Source organism: Balaenoptera physalus, assembly GCF_965194825.1.
Source record: "Balaenoptera physalus genome assembly, chromosome: 15".
Classification (NCBI taxonomy): domain Eukaryota; kingdom Metazoa; phylum Chordata; class Mammalia; order Artiodactyla; family Balaenopteridae; genus Balaenoptera; species Balaenoptera physalus.
This window is the reverse complement of record NC_138894.1, coordinates 35,963,673-35,976,525: the sequence shown is the minus strand read 5'-3', so window position 1 is coordinate 35,976,525 and position 12,853 is coordinate 35,963,673. Positions and strand designations below refer to the sequence as shown.

Sequence of the window (12,853 nt, the reverse complement as noted above, 5' to 3'; positions counted from 1 at the left end):
GTCCCTGGCTTCATGGATATTACAGTAAACACATACACATATAAACATATAGTATGATGGCAGGTGGTAATAAGCACTGGAAATAGAAGGGAGGATAAAGAGTTACAAGGGGATGTTAGATCTGAGCTATTTTGAGATAGGGTGGTCAAGGAGGGCTCCTTAAGGAAATAACATTTGAGTAGGGACTTAAGTGAAGGTATACTGCTATCATCTGTAATAAATAAACTCTTTTAAATCTAATTTATATTTTAAGGCTTTCTATCAATACATCCTTCACAAGAAAACAGAGTATCCTTTGATTCATCATAAACCTTCTTCCAAATTTAACTAATTCTCTGATATTCTGAGATTAATAAACTAGTGGTTTATTTCCTTTCTCTCCAGGATATCATTTTTAAATTAGTGTAGTGAAAAAGCAAAGGTTTAGAAAAAAAGAAATCTTATTTTAAAACTTACTTCAAATCTTTTTTTTTTAAATTATAGTTGATATACAATGTTGTATTAGTTTCAGGTGTACAGCAAAGTGATTAAGTTATATATACTTATATATTTTTTTCAGATTCTTTTCCCATATATTGATAGGTTATTACAGAGTATTGAGTAGAGTTCCCTGTGCTATACAGCAGGTCCTTGTTGATTATCTATTCTATATATAGTAGTGTGTATATGTTAATCCCAATCTCCTAATTTATCCCTCCCCCTCAACTTTCCCCTCTGGTAACCATAAGTTTCTAAGTCTGTGAGTCTGTTTCTATTTTGTAAGTAAGTTCATTTGCATCATTTTTTAGATTCCACATATAAGTGATATCATATGATATCTGCCTTTGTCTGACTTCCTTCACGTAGTATGATAATCACTAGGTCCATCCTTGTTGCTGCAAATGGCATTATTTCATTCTTTTTATGGCTGAGTAATATTCTGTTGTATAAATATACCACATCTTCTTTATCCATTCATCTGCTGATGGACATCTAGTTTGCTTCCATGTGTGGGCTATTGTAAATAGTGCTGCTATAAACACTGGGGTGCACGTATCTTTTCAAAGTATGGTTTTCTCTGGATGTATGTCCAGGAGTGGGATTGCAGGATCATATGGTAGCTCTATTTTTAGTTTTTTAAGGAACCTCCATACTGTTCTCCATAGTGCTATACCAATTTATATTCCCACCAACGGTGTAGGAAGGTTCCTTTTTCTCCACACTCTCTCCAGCATTGATTAATTGTAGACTTTTTGATCTTATTTTTAAAAGAAAATGTATTTCAAAATTTATCTCCAATCTCATTTGCAAACTACTTACTGGTTGAGTGGCCTTAAGCAAAGTTACTGTCTTTCATCACCTTAAAATTGAAATAATAATATCAATGTCATATCAAGGAAATAATAAATATTTTATAAATAATTAAATATAAATACTAATATAAGGAATAAAGTATTGAGTGTTAAATATACCAAATTCATGGGAGCTATTATTGATATGGACTTACTACTTATTATAGATCCAGCTAAAAGTGGCTTATATGGCTTAAGAAAATATATAACCATGCTGGCTAGTCTCACTTTAATTTATATCCACTAGCCAAAGGGGGCACTTAATGCTAGAATTAATCACATCATCGGTCATGAACTAATTCTCTTTTCCAAACACCCAGAGATACCGTCTCTTCTCCAGAGATACCTTAAACCCAACATTTGTCTCCACTTTTAGCTGAAGACCTTTCTTTCACTGGGAAAACTGAGCGTTTGGAGAGCGACACCGTAACATATTCACAACCACCACCATCTGCATCCACATACTCTTGATTCTCATCTGTTACCAGAGGTGAACTTTACACTACCTAAAACCAATCTCTTTAATTGTGCATGAGATTCTAAACTCTCTCTCCTACTTAAGCACAGTACTCCAGAGAGTTACCCCTTTCTCCTACATCATCAGCTTTTTGCTTTCTATTGCATCATTCTCATCATAAATAACATGCTTCTCCTATTAAACTTCTCCTATTAAAAAAAAAGCTTTTAATTAACCGACCTCGCCTGCCAGCTACGACCTCATTTCCTTACTTAACCTCTGTAACAAAATTCCCTGAAAGAGTTGTCTTATATACAGTCGCCAATTCCTCTCTCCCCATTCTTTAAAATTTTTAATATAAATAAATGCTTTATTTTAAAAAGTTTTATATTTACAAAATAGTTGCAAACAGTTCCCAAACAAACCACACCCAGTTCACCCTACTGTTTACATCTTACATTACTATGGTATGCTTGCCATAACTAAGGAACAAACATCAGTACATTACTATTAACTGAACAACACACCTTATTCAGGTGTCACTAGTTTTCCCCTGATGTTCTTAACTGTTTTCAGGAGCCCATCTAAGATATCACATTACATTTATTCGTCCTATCTCCTTAGCCTCCTCTGGTCTGTGACAGTTTCTCACACTTTGCTTGTTTATGATGACCATGAAGTTTTGAGGAGTACTGGTTAGGTATTTTGTAGAATGTCCTTCAATTTGGGTTTGTTTAACGTTTTTCTCTTGGTTAGACTAAGGGCATGGGTTTGCAAGGAAGACCACAGAGGTGAAATGCCTTCTCATCACATCATATCAAAGGTACATGCCATCAACACAGCTTATCACTGATGATGTTAACCTTGATCACCTGACTGAAATAGTGTTTGTCAGGTTTCTTCACTGTAAAGTAACTTTTTCCCTCCTTCCACACTCTGCTTTTGGGAAGTAAGTCACTAAGATCAACATACACACAAGGGGTGGGAAGCTAAGCTCCAACCCTGGAAGGGCTAATATCCATGTAAATTGTTTGAAATTCTTCTGTGTAGGACTCATTCTCTTTTAAACCTACTCCATCAGGAGTTTCCTACCATCATTCTATTAAAAATGCTCTTATCAAGGTCATCATCTTACTCCAAGTTGCTAAGTCCAATGGTAATTCTTAATCTTCAGTTTACTTGATGTATCCCCAATATTTATCATAATTGTCCACTCCTTCCTTCTTGATATACTTTCTTCACCTGGCTTCCAGGACACCATACTCTCATGTTTCTGTTTTTATTTTTTGTTGTTGTTGTTGCTGTTTCTTACTTCTCTAGTAGCTCCTTCCCAACTCCATTCCAGGTTCCTCTTTTCCCCTGGCTTCTTAATATGAAAGAGCCCAAGGGTTCAATTCTTTAAAAAAAAAAAAAATTTATTTATTTATTTTTGTCTGCATTGGGTCTTAGTTGCAGCATGCAGGATCTTTCATTGCAGCACGCAGGCTTCTCTCTAGTTGTGGCGTGCAGGCTCCAGAGCGCGTGGGCTCATTAGTTGAGGTGTGCAGGCTCTCTAGTTGTGGTGTGCAGGCTCAGTTGCCCTGCAGCATGTGGGATCTTAGTTCCACGACCACAGGAATTGAACCCACATCCCCTGCATTGGAAGGCGGATTCTTAACCACTGGACCACCAGGGAAGTCCCCCAAGGGTTCAATTCTTTACCCTTTTCTCCACCTTTACAAATTCCCTTAGCAATATTATCCAGTCAGGTGGTTATAAATATCATTTTTATGCTCCCAACTTTTTATCTCCTGGCCGAACCGCCTTCTCAAACTCTAAACCCATATATACAACTGTTAACTCAGTATCTCAAACTGTATGTCTAATAAATACTACAAATTGAATATGTCCAAAACCAAATTCCCAATCTTCCTCCACCCCAAATTTAGCTCTAATTGAAGTTTTTGCCATCATAGCACATGGTATATGCAGCCTTCTAGTTGATCAGATAAAAAAAATTGAGGGGTTATCTTCAATTCCTCACTTTCTTGCTTCCTTTACTTTTAACCATCAAGAAACTATGCTGGCTCTACAGTCCAAATAGGACCACTTGTCACCACCTCTATCACCCAAGTTTCCATCAACTCTTGCTGGATTACTGTCATAGCTTCCTAACTGGTCTCCCTGCTTATACCCTACAGTTTATTCTCAATACCATAGTCAATGTGATCCTTTTTGAATATGTCAGATGATGCCACTAATCAAAATCCTGCCATGGCTCCCATTTCATACAAAATAAAAGCCAAACTCTTTATAATGGCCTACCATGAACCCCTGGTACCTCTCTGATCTAATCTACTGTTTCTCTTCCCCTTACTCACTTTATTCCAGCTACCCCAGCTTCCTTATTATTCCCTAAACTTGCCAATAACTTAACTACCTTCAGACCTTTGCTCTAGTTCTAACTTCTGTCAAGAATGCTCTTTCCCCTTCAGTAATAACTTACTGTCAAGATGTTGCTCTTTTTAATAAGACCAACCTTGAACCTCCACCAGACTGCTGATTTCCTTAACCCAGGTTCTTTCTCTTTCTCCATAGCATTCACAACCTTTCATCATACTAGATGATTTACTTATTTATTTTCTGTACCATTTATTACCTGTTTTCTGCCACTAGAATATAAGCAAGAATCTCTTTTGTTGATGTTCTTGTTGTTTACTTATTTATTCTTAAGACTTAGATCAGTACCTGTCACATAGTAGGCACTCAATAAATATTGTAAAGTTAATTAACAGGACATCTTGTTCTAATCTTCTGACTTCTCTTACTTGAAAAACTCCATTTCTATACTAGCCCTAACAACCACTGTTTACCTGCCCAGACCTCTTTCTTAGTAACAGGCAATATGCACTGAGTATTTGCAATGAACCAGGCACTATTCTAAGCACTTTACATGTTCATTTAATCTTCACAACAATCCTATGAAATACATGCTACTATTGTCCCCATTTTACACATAAAGCCAAGCAATCTGCCCAAGAACACATTTATTAAGGGGAGAACCAGAACTGGAACCTGGGAAGTCTGCTTTAGAACATAGACTCTTGACTGACCTTCTTCTCACAGACCTGGAAGAAGCAGCCCTAGGAAAACAGCTGTGTCTGCTGACTGAACTAGAGATCATCACTTAGGGTCTGAGAATACAAGGCATTCAAGTTACAGTAGGTGCTAGAACTGAAAGGTAATGTAGAGTTGGCTTAACATGGGGAAGGAAGCCATGAGAAAAGCATGAAAGCCAGTATATAGAGGGAAAGAGATAAAAGAATAGAGCATATGGACAGAAAAAATAAGAGATAAGATACCATATAACCTCAAATCAAGACAGGCAGAAAGATATTAGCTTATACAAACTTTTAAATACTAAAAGAATTGTTTACCTGGTAACCAGAAATAGGATTCTGTGAGTTTTGAGTGCTTATAATACTTTTATCATTTGAGTGGATATCTGCTCCTTTTACAAAATCACCTCTAACTAGAACAATTTCCATGTTACTATGGACCGCCTGTAAAAATCTCTATCTTTGTTATGATGGAATAATTAAATCAATATGGAAAGTAGTACACTATAGTAAAAGTGGGTAAGTTTGGGGAAAAAAATAACCTGAACTTAGGTCTCATTTCTATCATTTTGCTAGCTTGGGCATTCTCCTTGAACTTTAATTACACCTTCTATAAAATGGGAATAATAACACATGCCCAGCCTGCTTCAAATGTTATTGTAATAAATAAGATGATTATCTGTGAATGGACACTGAAGAATATAAATTGTTCCACAAACGCTACCTATTACTGATGATGATTCCAGATGTGAAATCACTTTAGTTACCTATAAAGAAGGATATAATGTCCTCCCTTTCATAAAAGGTGAATAATATAGTTAGTCAAAGATTTACTGGTTGGTGATGAAAAAAATCACTGGTTTTGTATGTGTCTATACAGGTACACACCACCATCATAGCCAAAATAAATAAACATGTGTGGATGTTCCTTCATTCATATGTAAAGATTTTGATAACAAAAGTATTTTTGCCGAAAAAGATCCAATGACTTAGGAATAACATTTAGCATTCACTGAAATGATGTCAAGAACTATGACACAGTACTTCTTGATAAGCTCCTACTGCTTCTTCCTATTGTTACTTGATCTGTACAGTGCCTTTGAAATGGACAATGGAGTCAGGAAAACTGAAGAACTGAGGAGTTAGGTCTTCTTTTAAGATGCTACAGTAAATCAATGGCATAGTCACAACTAAATTCCAGAGTCTTCTGTGTCCAAAGCTGTTTCTATCACACCATGTTCCTGCTATGCTACTTGTTTAAAATGGATTTATTTTTGTACACCTGAAACTAACACAATATTGTAAATCAACTATACTTCAATACAAATAAATTAATTAAATAAAATGGCTTTTAAGAGATTGATAAATCAAATGGCCCAAGAAGAATTATATCAAGAGTTTTAATGTAGAGGTAGTTCACAAAATAAGTTTCTGTCCTACTTGGGATTCAGAAAAGGAGAACAGAATAATCTACAAAAGCATAAGGACTTCCAAATTTTCAATCCAACTTTGCTTTTCTGTAGCATTCCTGATTACAAAAGAAGTTAGCCTATTATCAGACACATAATGGCAATGCCTAATATTTCTATACCAGGCAAGAGAAACGAAGCTCTGCAAAATGAGGAGATTGTCCAAATAATGTTGAATGTGACTTTAAATTGTAAAAAAAAAAGTTGGTTATAAGTAGAATTCAATCACTGCCAATGTCCCACATTATAATACAGTATTTGTAAATTATAATAACAGTGTTTTTAAATCTTAACACAGGGAAAGAAACAATCATTCCAAAATCAGAAATAGATGTTCACCTGGCTTCCAGCTGTACTTATCTATGGGTCAGTATTTTTAACCACTTACTGACGTTCATCCTTGATAATGTATATCTGAAAATGTCAATTTTTCCTAGACCAACTGACTTTGAAACTATACCACCTCTAAAAACAGATGACCAACAGCCCTTCCCTTCACCTGTGAAGAAAATTCCTCCAAGCTCTCTCACACCTGGCACTCTAATTTCCATAAAATGGGAGGTTGAGGCTCCCATACAAACCTGGGTTTCTAAGAGAAGGGAAATGTCGCATCTTTCTAAATTTTAGGACTTACGCCAATGCGTCAAATCTTCAGTTTGCCAAGATACTGTTCTCAACCTATGTACAATAACCCTCCACCCTTTGTGAGATTGTGTAAGCTTCCACAGAAATGTAACGACTGCCTTTCTCTCACATTTCCTCAATCCCAAATCCCCAGACTTACATGCTAATAAAGAGTAATTTACCACTCATACATGTGATGTATCTCAAAAACAAAATCTAACACTAACCAGTGACTATGAATGCCATTATCCCTGGCATCAATGACTTATATAGGCAAAATGTGATTTCATGCTGTATGTTGTATTTGAACTGCCATTATTTTAAATAGGACACTGACATTGACTCTATTCTCCAACTAACAATTTTTTTACGTAATGAATGGCAAATAATACAAATTTAACCCAACAACCTCAAACCAGTTAAACTAGAGAAGACAATGAGAGAGAGAAAAAAAGTGACTTTTCCAAAAAATAATGGATTTCTCCAAGGCACTGAATGAAAAACACAAGGAATTTATTTTGCACTTTCACCATGAGTCCATCAGAAAGAACATGATAGAGCACATAGAAAATTATAATTAATTCACACACAAGCCCCAGAGCTTAGGACATCTGCTCACAAATTGCCTTGGCTGCCTCCAATAAGGGCAGCTTTACCTCAGTAAGTCCAATATTCTTCCTTTTAATGACATTCTGCAGAGAGCTGCTCAGAGTCCTAGTTAGCAACAGGTTTGTAGATTTACGAATCATGTCATCAACTTCAGTTGAACTGAAAAGGAAATGTCAAGAGTCAATCATACCAGGTAGGAAAATTATTTTGCAAACAAACAAGGTGCCAGTGGTACTCATAGTAATAATAATAATAATGATAATAATAATAATGGCAACAAGAAATAACATTTATTGTATATCAGAAATTAGATTCCAAGTATTTTAATGTATAAAAATTCAGTTAACCTTCATAATAACCATATGAATTAGTTTTAGTATTATCTCTACTTTACAGATGAGGAAATGAAGGTAAAGAGAAGTTTAGTAACTTGCTGAAGGTCACACAGTGAGTAGATAGCAAAAAAGGATTTTAATACAGGCAGTGTAGCTCTAAGGACTACAGCATTTAAACACTATGCTATACTGCATCTCAGGACAGAGTTCTCTAACATGATTCTGCATTCTGAAACCATTATTACTCCCATACATTCAAGTTCCTTCGCAGTTAATATTTATAATTTTTCAACCTGATCTCTTTGTAGACTTTCTGCACAATTAGCTGATAAAGGTCCCTAAAAATAAAAAAAAAAGATATCTCTGCTCCTATGTCATCATCTTTCATATAATGTCTATTTAGCTCTCATTCCAAAATGAATGTTTCAAGCCAATAGTTACTTTTGGACTTTTAAAAAATTGATTTACAAGATTTTATAACTTTCAGGTGCACAACATAATGAATCAAAAATTTTAAAGATTATACTCCATTTAAAGTTATAAAATATTGGGCTATATTCCCTGTACTATATAATATATCCTTGTAACTTATTTGTTTTATACATAGTAGTTTGTACTTCTTAATCCTCTGCCGCTATCTTGCCCCTCCTCTCTCCCCTCTCCTCACTGGTAACCACTGACTTTGAAACTAAACCAGTAGTTTAATTCTGCATAAATGTTTTATAACCCTTACTATTCCAAAAATGATCAATAATGACATTTTCTATTCAGTAAAGGAAACTAAACGTTAAAAAAATGATTCCAAAGCTACCTTTATATGCAAAGTTTAAAAAAGAAAACAACAATCTTGCAACCAACAAATGAAATTCTAGACCTATACATCCTTCATAAGCCCCTGAAAGCATCACCCAAGATGGCTTTCTATAAAAGATACCCTTTTGAGACAAATATTTCTTCAATAATAAAGTTAGTATTGTAATGATACTTCTTTATCAAGAAATAAATGTAAATAAAGATTTGTGAGCAGTTCTTTTTCAATAATTTATTGCTTGTGAACAATGGTCACAAATTTTATCTCTGATTTCTCTTTCTACAGAATAAAATCAGAGGCTTAGTATAGTTCAATTAAAAATCTTAAAATACTAAATATACAGGCTAGCTACATTGTCATACCATGTGGAAGACAAAAATATTAGAAATAAATAAGACTACAGAATGCAAGGAATTCAGTTAGGAAATTGAGTTACAAAAAAAGATACCTCAAAATATTTTTACAGGGTCCATGTAAGGATATATTTAATTGAACAATAACCTCTGGCCTATTGCTACCCTTTCAAAAACTATTACTGAATTTAAAACTTCATTCCAAAAATATATAAGGTGCTGGGCATTGTGTTGATGCAATATTGAAATTACAGTGGTGAAGAAATAGTCATGGTTCCTACATTCATATGTTAAACTCATAATTATATCATATCAATTGTAATATGAGTTATGAATAAGTACAGGTTGCTATAAAAGTGATTAACACAGCTGTCCAAAATAATCTGGTGCTCCTGATATGAATCACTCTCCTGGCATCTCTACTTATTACTTATTTCTATTATGCTTTATGAAGATCTAGTAGAAGTTCCATTCTTGGATATGATGTAGAAGATCAAGAAAAACTGTCACTACCTTAAAAAGCACAAGAAAGCTAGATCTAAGCTAGAAGCTGTATATTCCTTTAATGTTAATTAAGTATAATGAACACAAAAAATGTAAAACTGAATTAAATTGCACACTGGGATAAAGTCCTTGAAAGATAAGCAAAGAGTAGCAGTTACTTTCATATCTAAGGCCAATTGCCTAATCTGGGTACACATAGATGAGGGAGTGAAATACTCATAGGCTGAGAGACTTTGGTGGGACAAAAAAAAAATCATCCAACCCCTTAACAGTGTGGGCTTCTATTACAGATTGGAATCTTGGAAGAGCCCCCAAACAAAAATAAATATACTGACCCAACAACTCTCCCCTATAAGAATTCTGTTCCATAAGAAATGGTGGGGGTAATGCTAGAAATCAGAGAGAAGTCTCGCAAATTTTGAAAGGGATTTAGATTCCAAGGCTCTACTCGAATTCAATCCAACAGAGAGTAAAAACTAACTAAAGCTGAAACCCAGCCCAACTCAAATCCTGTTAAAATAAAAGATAAGCCCCTGGATAAAAGCTTTGGAATTTCAGAGTCTTAAAGACAAAAAGACTTCTACCATAGCATTTGTAGAATTGAAATCAGAAGTAATTTGAAACTAATAAAAACTGAGACTCACATTCAGTTCACTCAAATAATGATGAAATCTGAATGATACATCAAGTAGCTAGGAATTGCAGAAGAGGAAGAAATGAGAAAAGAGACATATTTAAGGATAAATTGGCAACATCATCTCCAAACCTAATAAAAGATCTCAACCCACAGATCTCAGAAGTTTAGCAAAACCCCAACACAATTAGTGCAAATAAAACTTCACAAAGGAAAATCACAGTCAAATTGCAAAATGCAAAGACAAAGAGAAAATCTTAAAGGCAACCAGAGAAAAAAGGCAATACAGTTAGAGGAACAACAATAAGAATAATGGCTTATTTCTCTACAGAAACAATGAAAGCAAACAGAGGAATAACATCTTTAAAGTGTGGGGAAAGGGAGGACTGTCAGCCTAGAATTCTACATCTTAAAAAATATATTTTTGAAAACAGATGAAAAAATATTTTTAGACAAACAAAAGCTAAGAAAATCTAAAACCCCCAGATACACACTAAAAGAATAGCTAGAAGAAATTCTTCACACTGAAGGAAAATGATACCAAAGGGTAACACAGATCTGTAAGAAAGAAGGAGAAGGCCTGGAAATAGCAAATATGTGGCTAAATATAATGAACTACTTTTCTTTCTTGAATTTTAAAATACTATCAAATGTTCAAACACAAACAATAACATATTTTAGTGTTTAAAAACAAGTGTTTAAGTAAGTATATACCAACAATATCAGAATAGGAAGTGAAAAGATAAATTACACTATACTGCTGTAAGATTCTTAAATTACATGTAACTGTGATAAGGATACACACTGTAATTCCCAAAGCAAACAGACAAACAGATAATAAATAAAACTAAAAGTTATACTCCAGTAAGCCAATAGGGAAACTAAATCATAATACTAAAAAAAACTTAATCGAGAAGAAGGAAGGAAAACAGGAAAAAAAAAGAGCAAAACAAAAATGAATGGAACAAATAGAAAAACAACAGCAAGATGAAAGGCTTAAATCCAACCAAATCACTAAATACATTAATGTAATGGAATAAACATTCCAATTAGGCAGAATGAATAAAAAACCAATACCCAAGTACTTGTTGATTCAAAATGACACACATTTAAATACAAGGAACATGGCTAGATCTTACTGTTAATATGCCACTCAGCACTAAAAAGAACTAAGCTCCTTGAAAAAATGAATAATATCGTGGTTAAGTTAGGAAATGTCCCCAAAGTGATAAGAACACATCAACAAGGCACAGGAGCCAGCTTGAAGTGGCTCACACTAGCTACATCTGGGACAATTTGAGTATCAAAATGAATAAGGTCATTAAAGGAATAACCCAACTGAATGAAGTAAAAGAATCCATGAGTCTGATATGATAATAGGAAATGATAGGTAGGTAGGTAGCTAGCTAGCTAGCTATATAGATAGATAATGGGGAAGGACTCTTTAATATGGAATGCCAAGTAATACATATAAAAGGAATAAAAAAATCATAAATTAGTTAAAATCATATATTAATGATTATCAGAGAAAAAAATTGATTTCAGGCAAGAATCACTAATGAATACTATAAGAGGGAAAGAAGTGAAGGACATCTGGTAACTAACAAAATAAATACATGGTCTCAACATATTTCAACACAAATATTACTTATTAGAAAAGGAAAAATTGTAACTATATGGAGAAAACAGACAACATCTTAAATAGTTAATCAAAATTAACATAAACCATAAGGGATTAAAATAGTACACACACACACACACACACACACACACACACACAGATACATACAGAGAGACAGACAAAGAGAGAGGGAGGAAGCAAACATGGCAAAAAGTCAAAAATTGGAGAATTTTGGGAGAAAGGTTTCAGTTCATCACATTTTCGAAATTCTTCCTTAATGTTGAAATTATTTGAAAATAACATGATAAAAAAAAGAAGAAAAGGTTATAAGTAATAGAACAGACAAACGTATACCATAAAAGAAAGTAATGGTTATATTAATATTAGGCAAAGAAGACACTGACTATTTTAATTTTTAACACAGATAGAGGAACATTTCACAAAATTAAAAGGATGAATACAATAAGAAGATATAACAATCAAACTGTGTATGAACTTAAAAAGATATATTCAAAATAAATGAAGCAAACTTGAGAGATCACAAAAAAAAATAGACAAATCTACAATCATAGCTGGATAGTTTAACACTCCTCAGTAATTGACAGAAAAAGTAGACCTAAAAAGGGAAGGATACAGAAAATTTGTACAATACTATTAACAAACTTAATCTGTCATTCAGAGAATACAACACTCAACAACTACAGAATACACATTCTGTTCAAGTGTACATGGAACACTGTTGTAATTGAATTTAAATTTACCATCTTGCTAGTTGATTTCTGTTTGTTCCACCTGTTCTATATCCCATTTAACTCTTTTGTTGACTGTTTTTAGATTGAGTGTTCTTTTTATGATTCCTTTTTATCCTCACTTTCACCTGTTTCATGTTTTATTGACCATTTTTTCAGTGGTTGCTATATGTTATACTATATATAGAGAGAGAACATAATAATATATTTTCAAATAATATACCACTTCATGTATAATGTAAAAACCTTAAACAGTAA

The 12,853-nt window shown here is 33.9% G+C and overlaps 1 protein-coding gene across 4 annotated transcripts in view; it reads right to left on the bottom strand.

Moving 5' to 3' along the window:
• Positions 1 to 12,853, bottom strand: part of EXOC6B (exocyst complex component 6B) — a 722,841-nt gene that overhangs the window by 310,972 nt on the left and 399,016 nt on the right. For all 4 annotated transcript variants that reach the window (XM_082426006.1, XM_082426005.1, XM_082426007.1 and 1 more), the window contains one exon: positions 7,636 to 7,747. In XM_082426006.1, the coding sequence (XP_082282132.1) occupies positions 7,636 to 7,747 (112 nt within the window). The remainder of the gene's footprint in view (positions 1 to 7,635; positions 7,748 to 12,853) is intronic.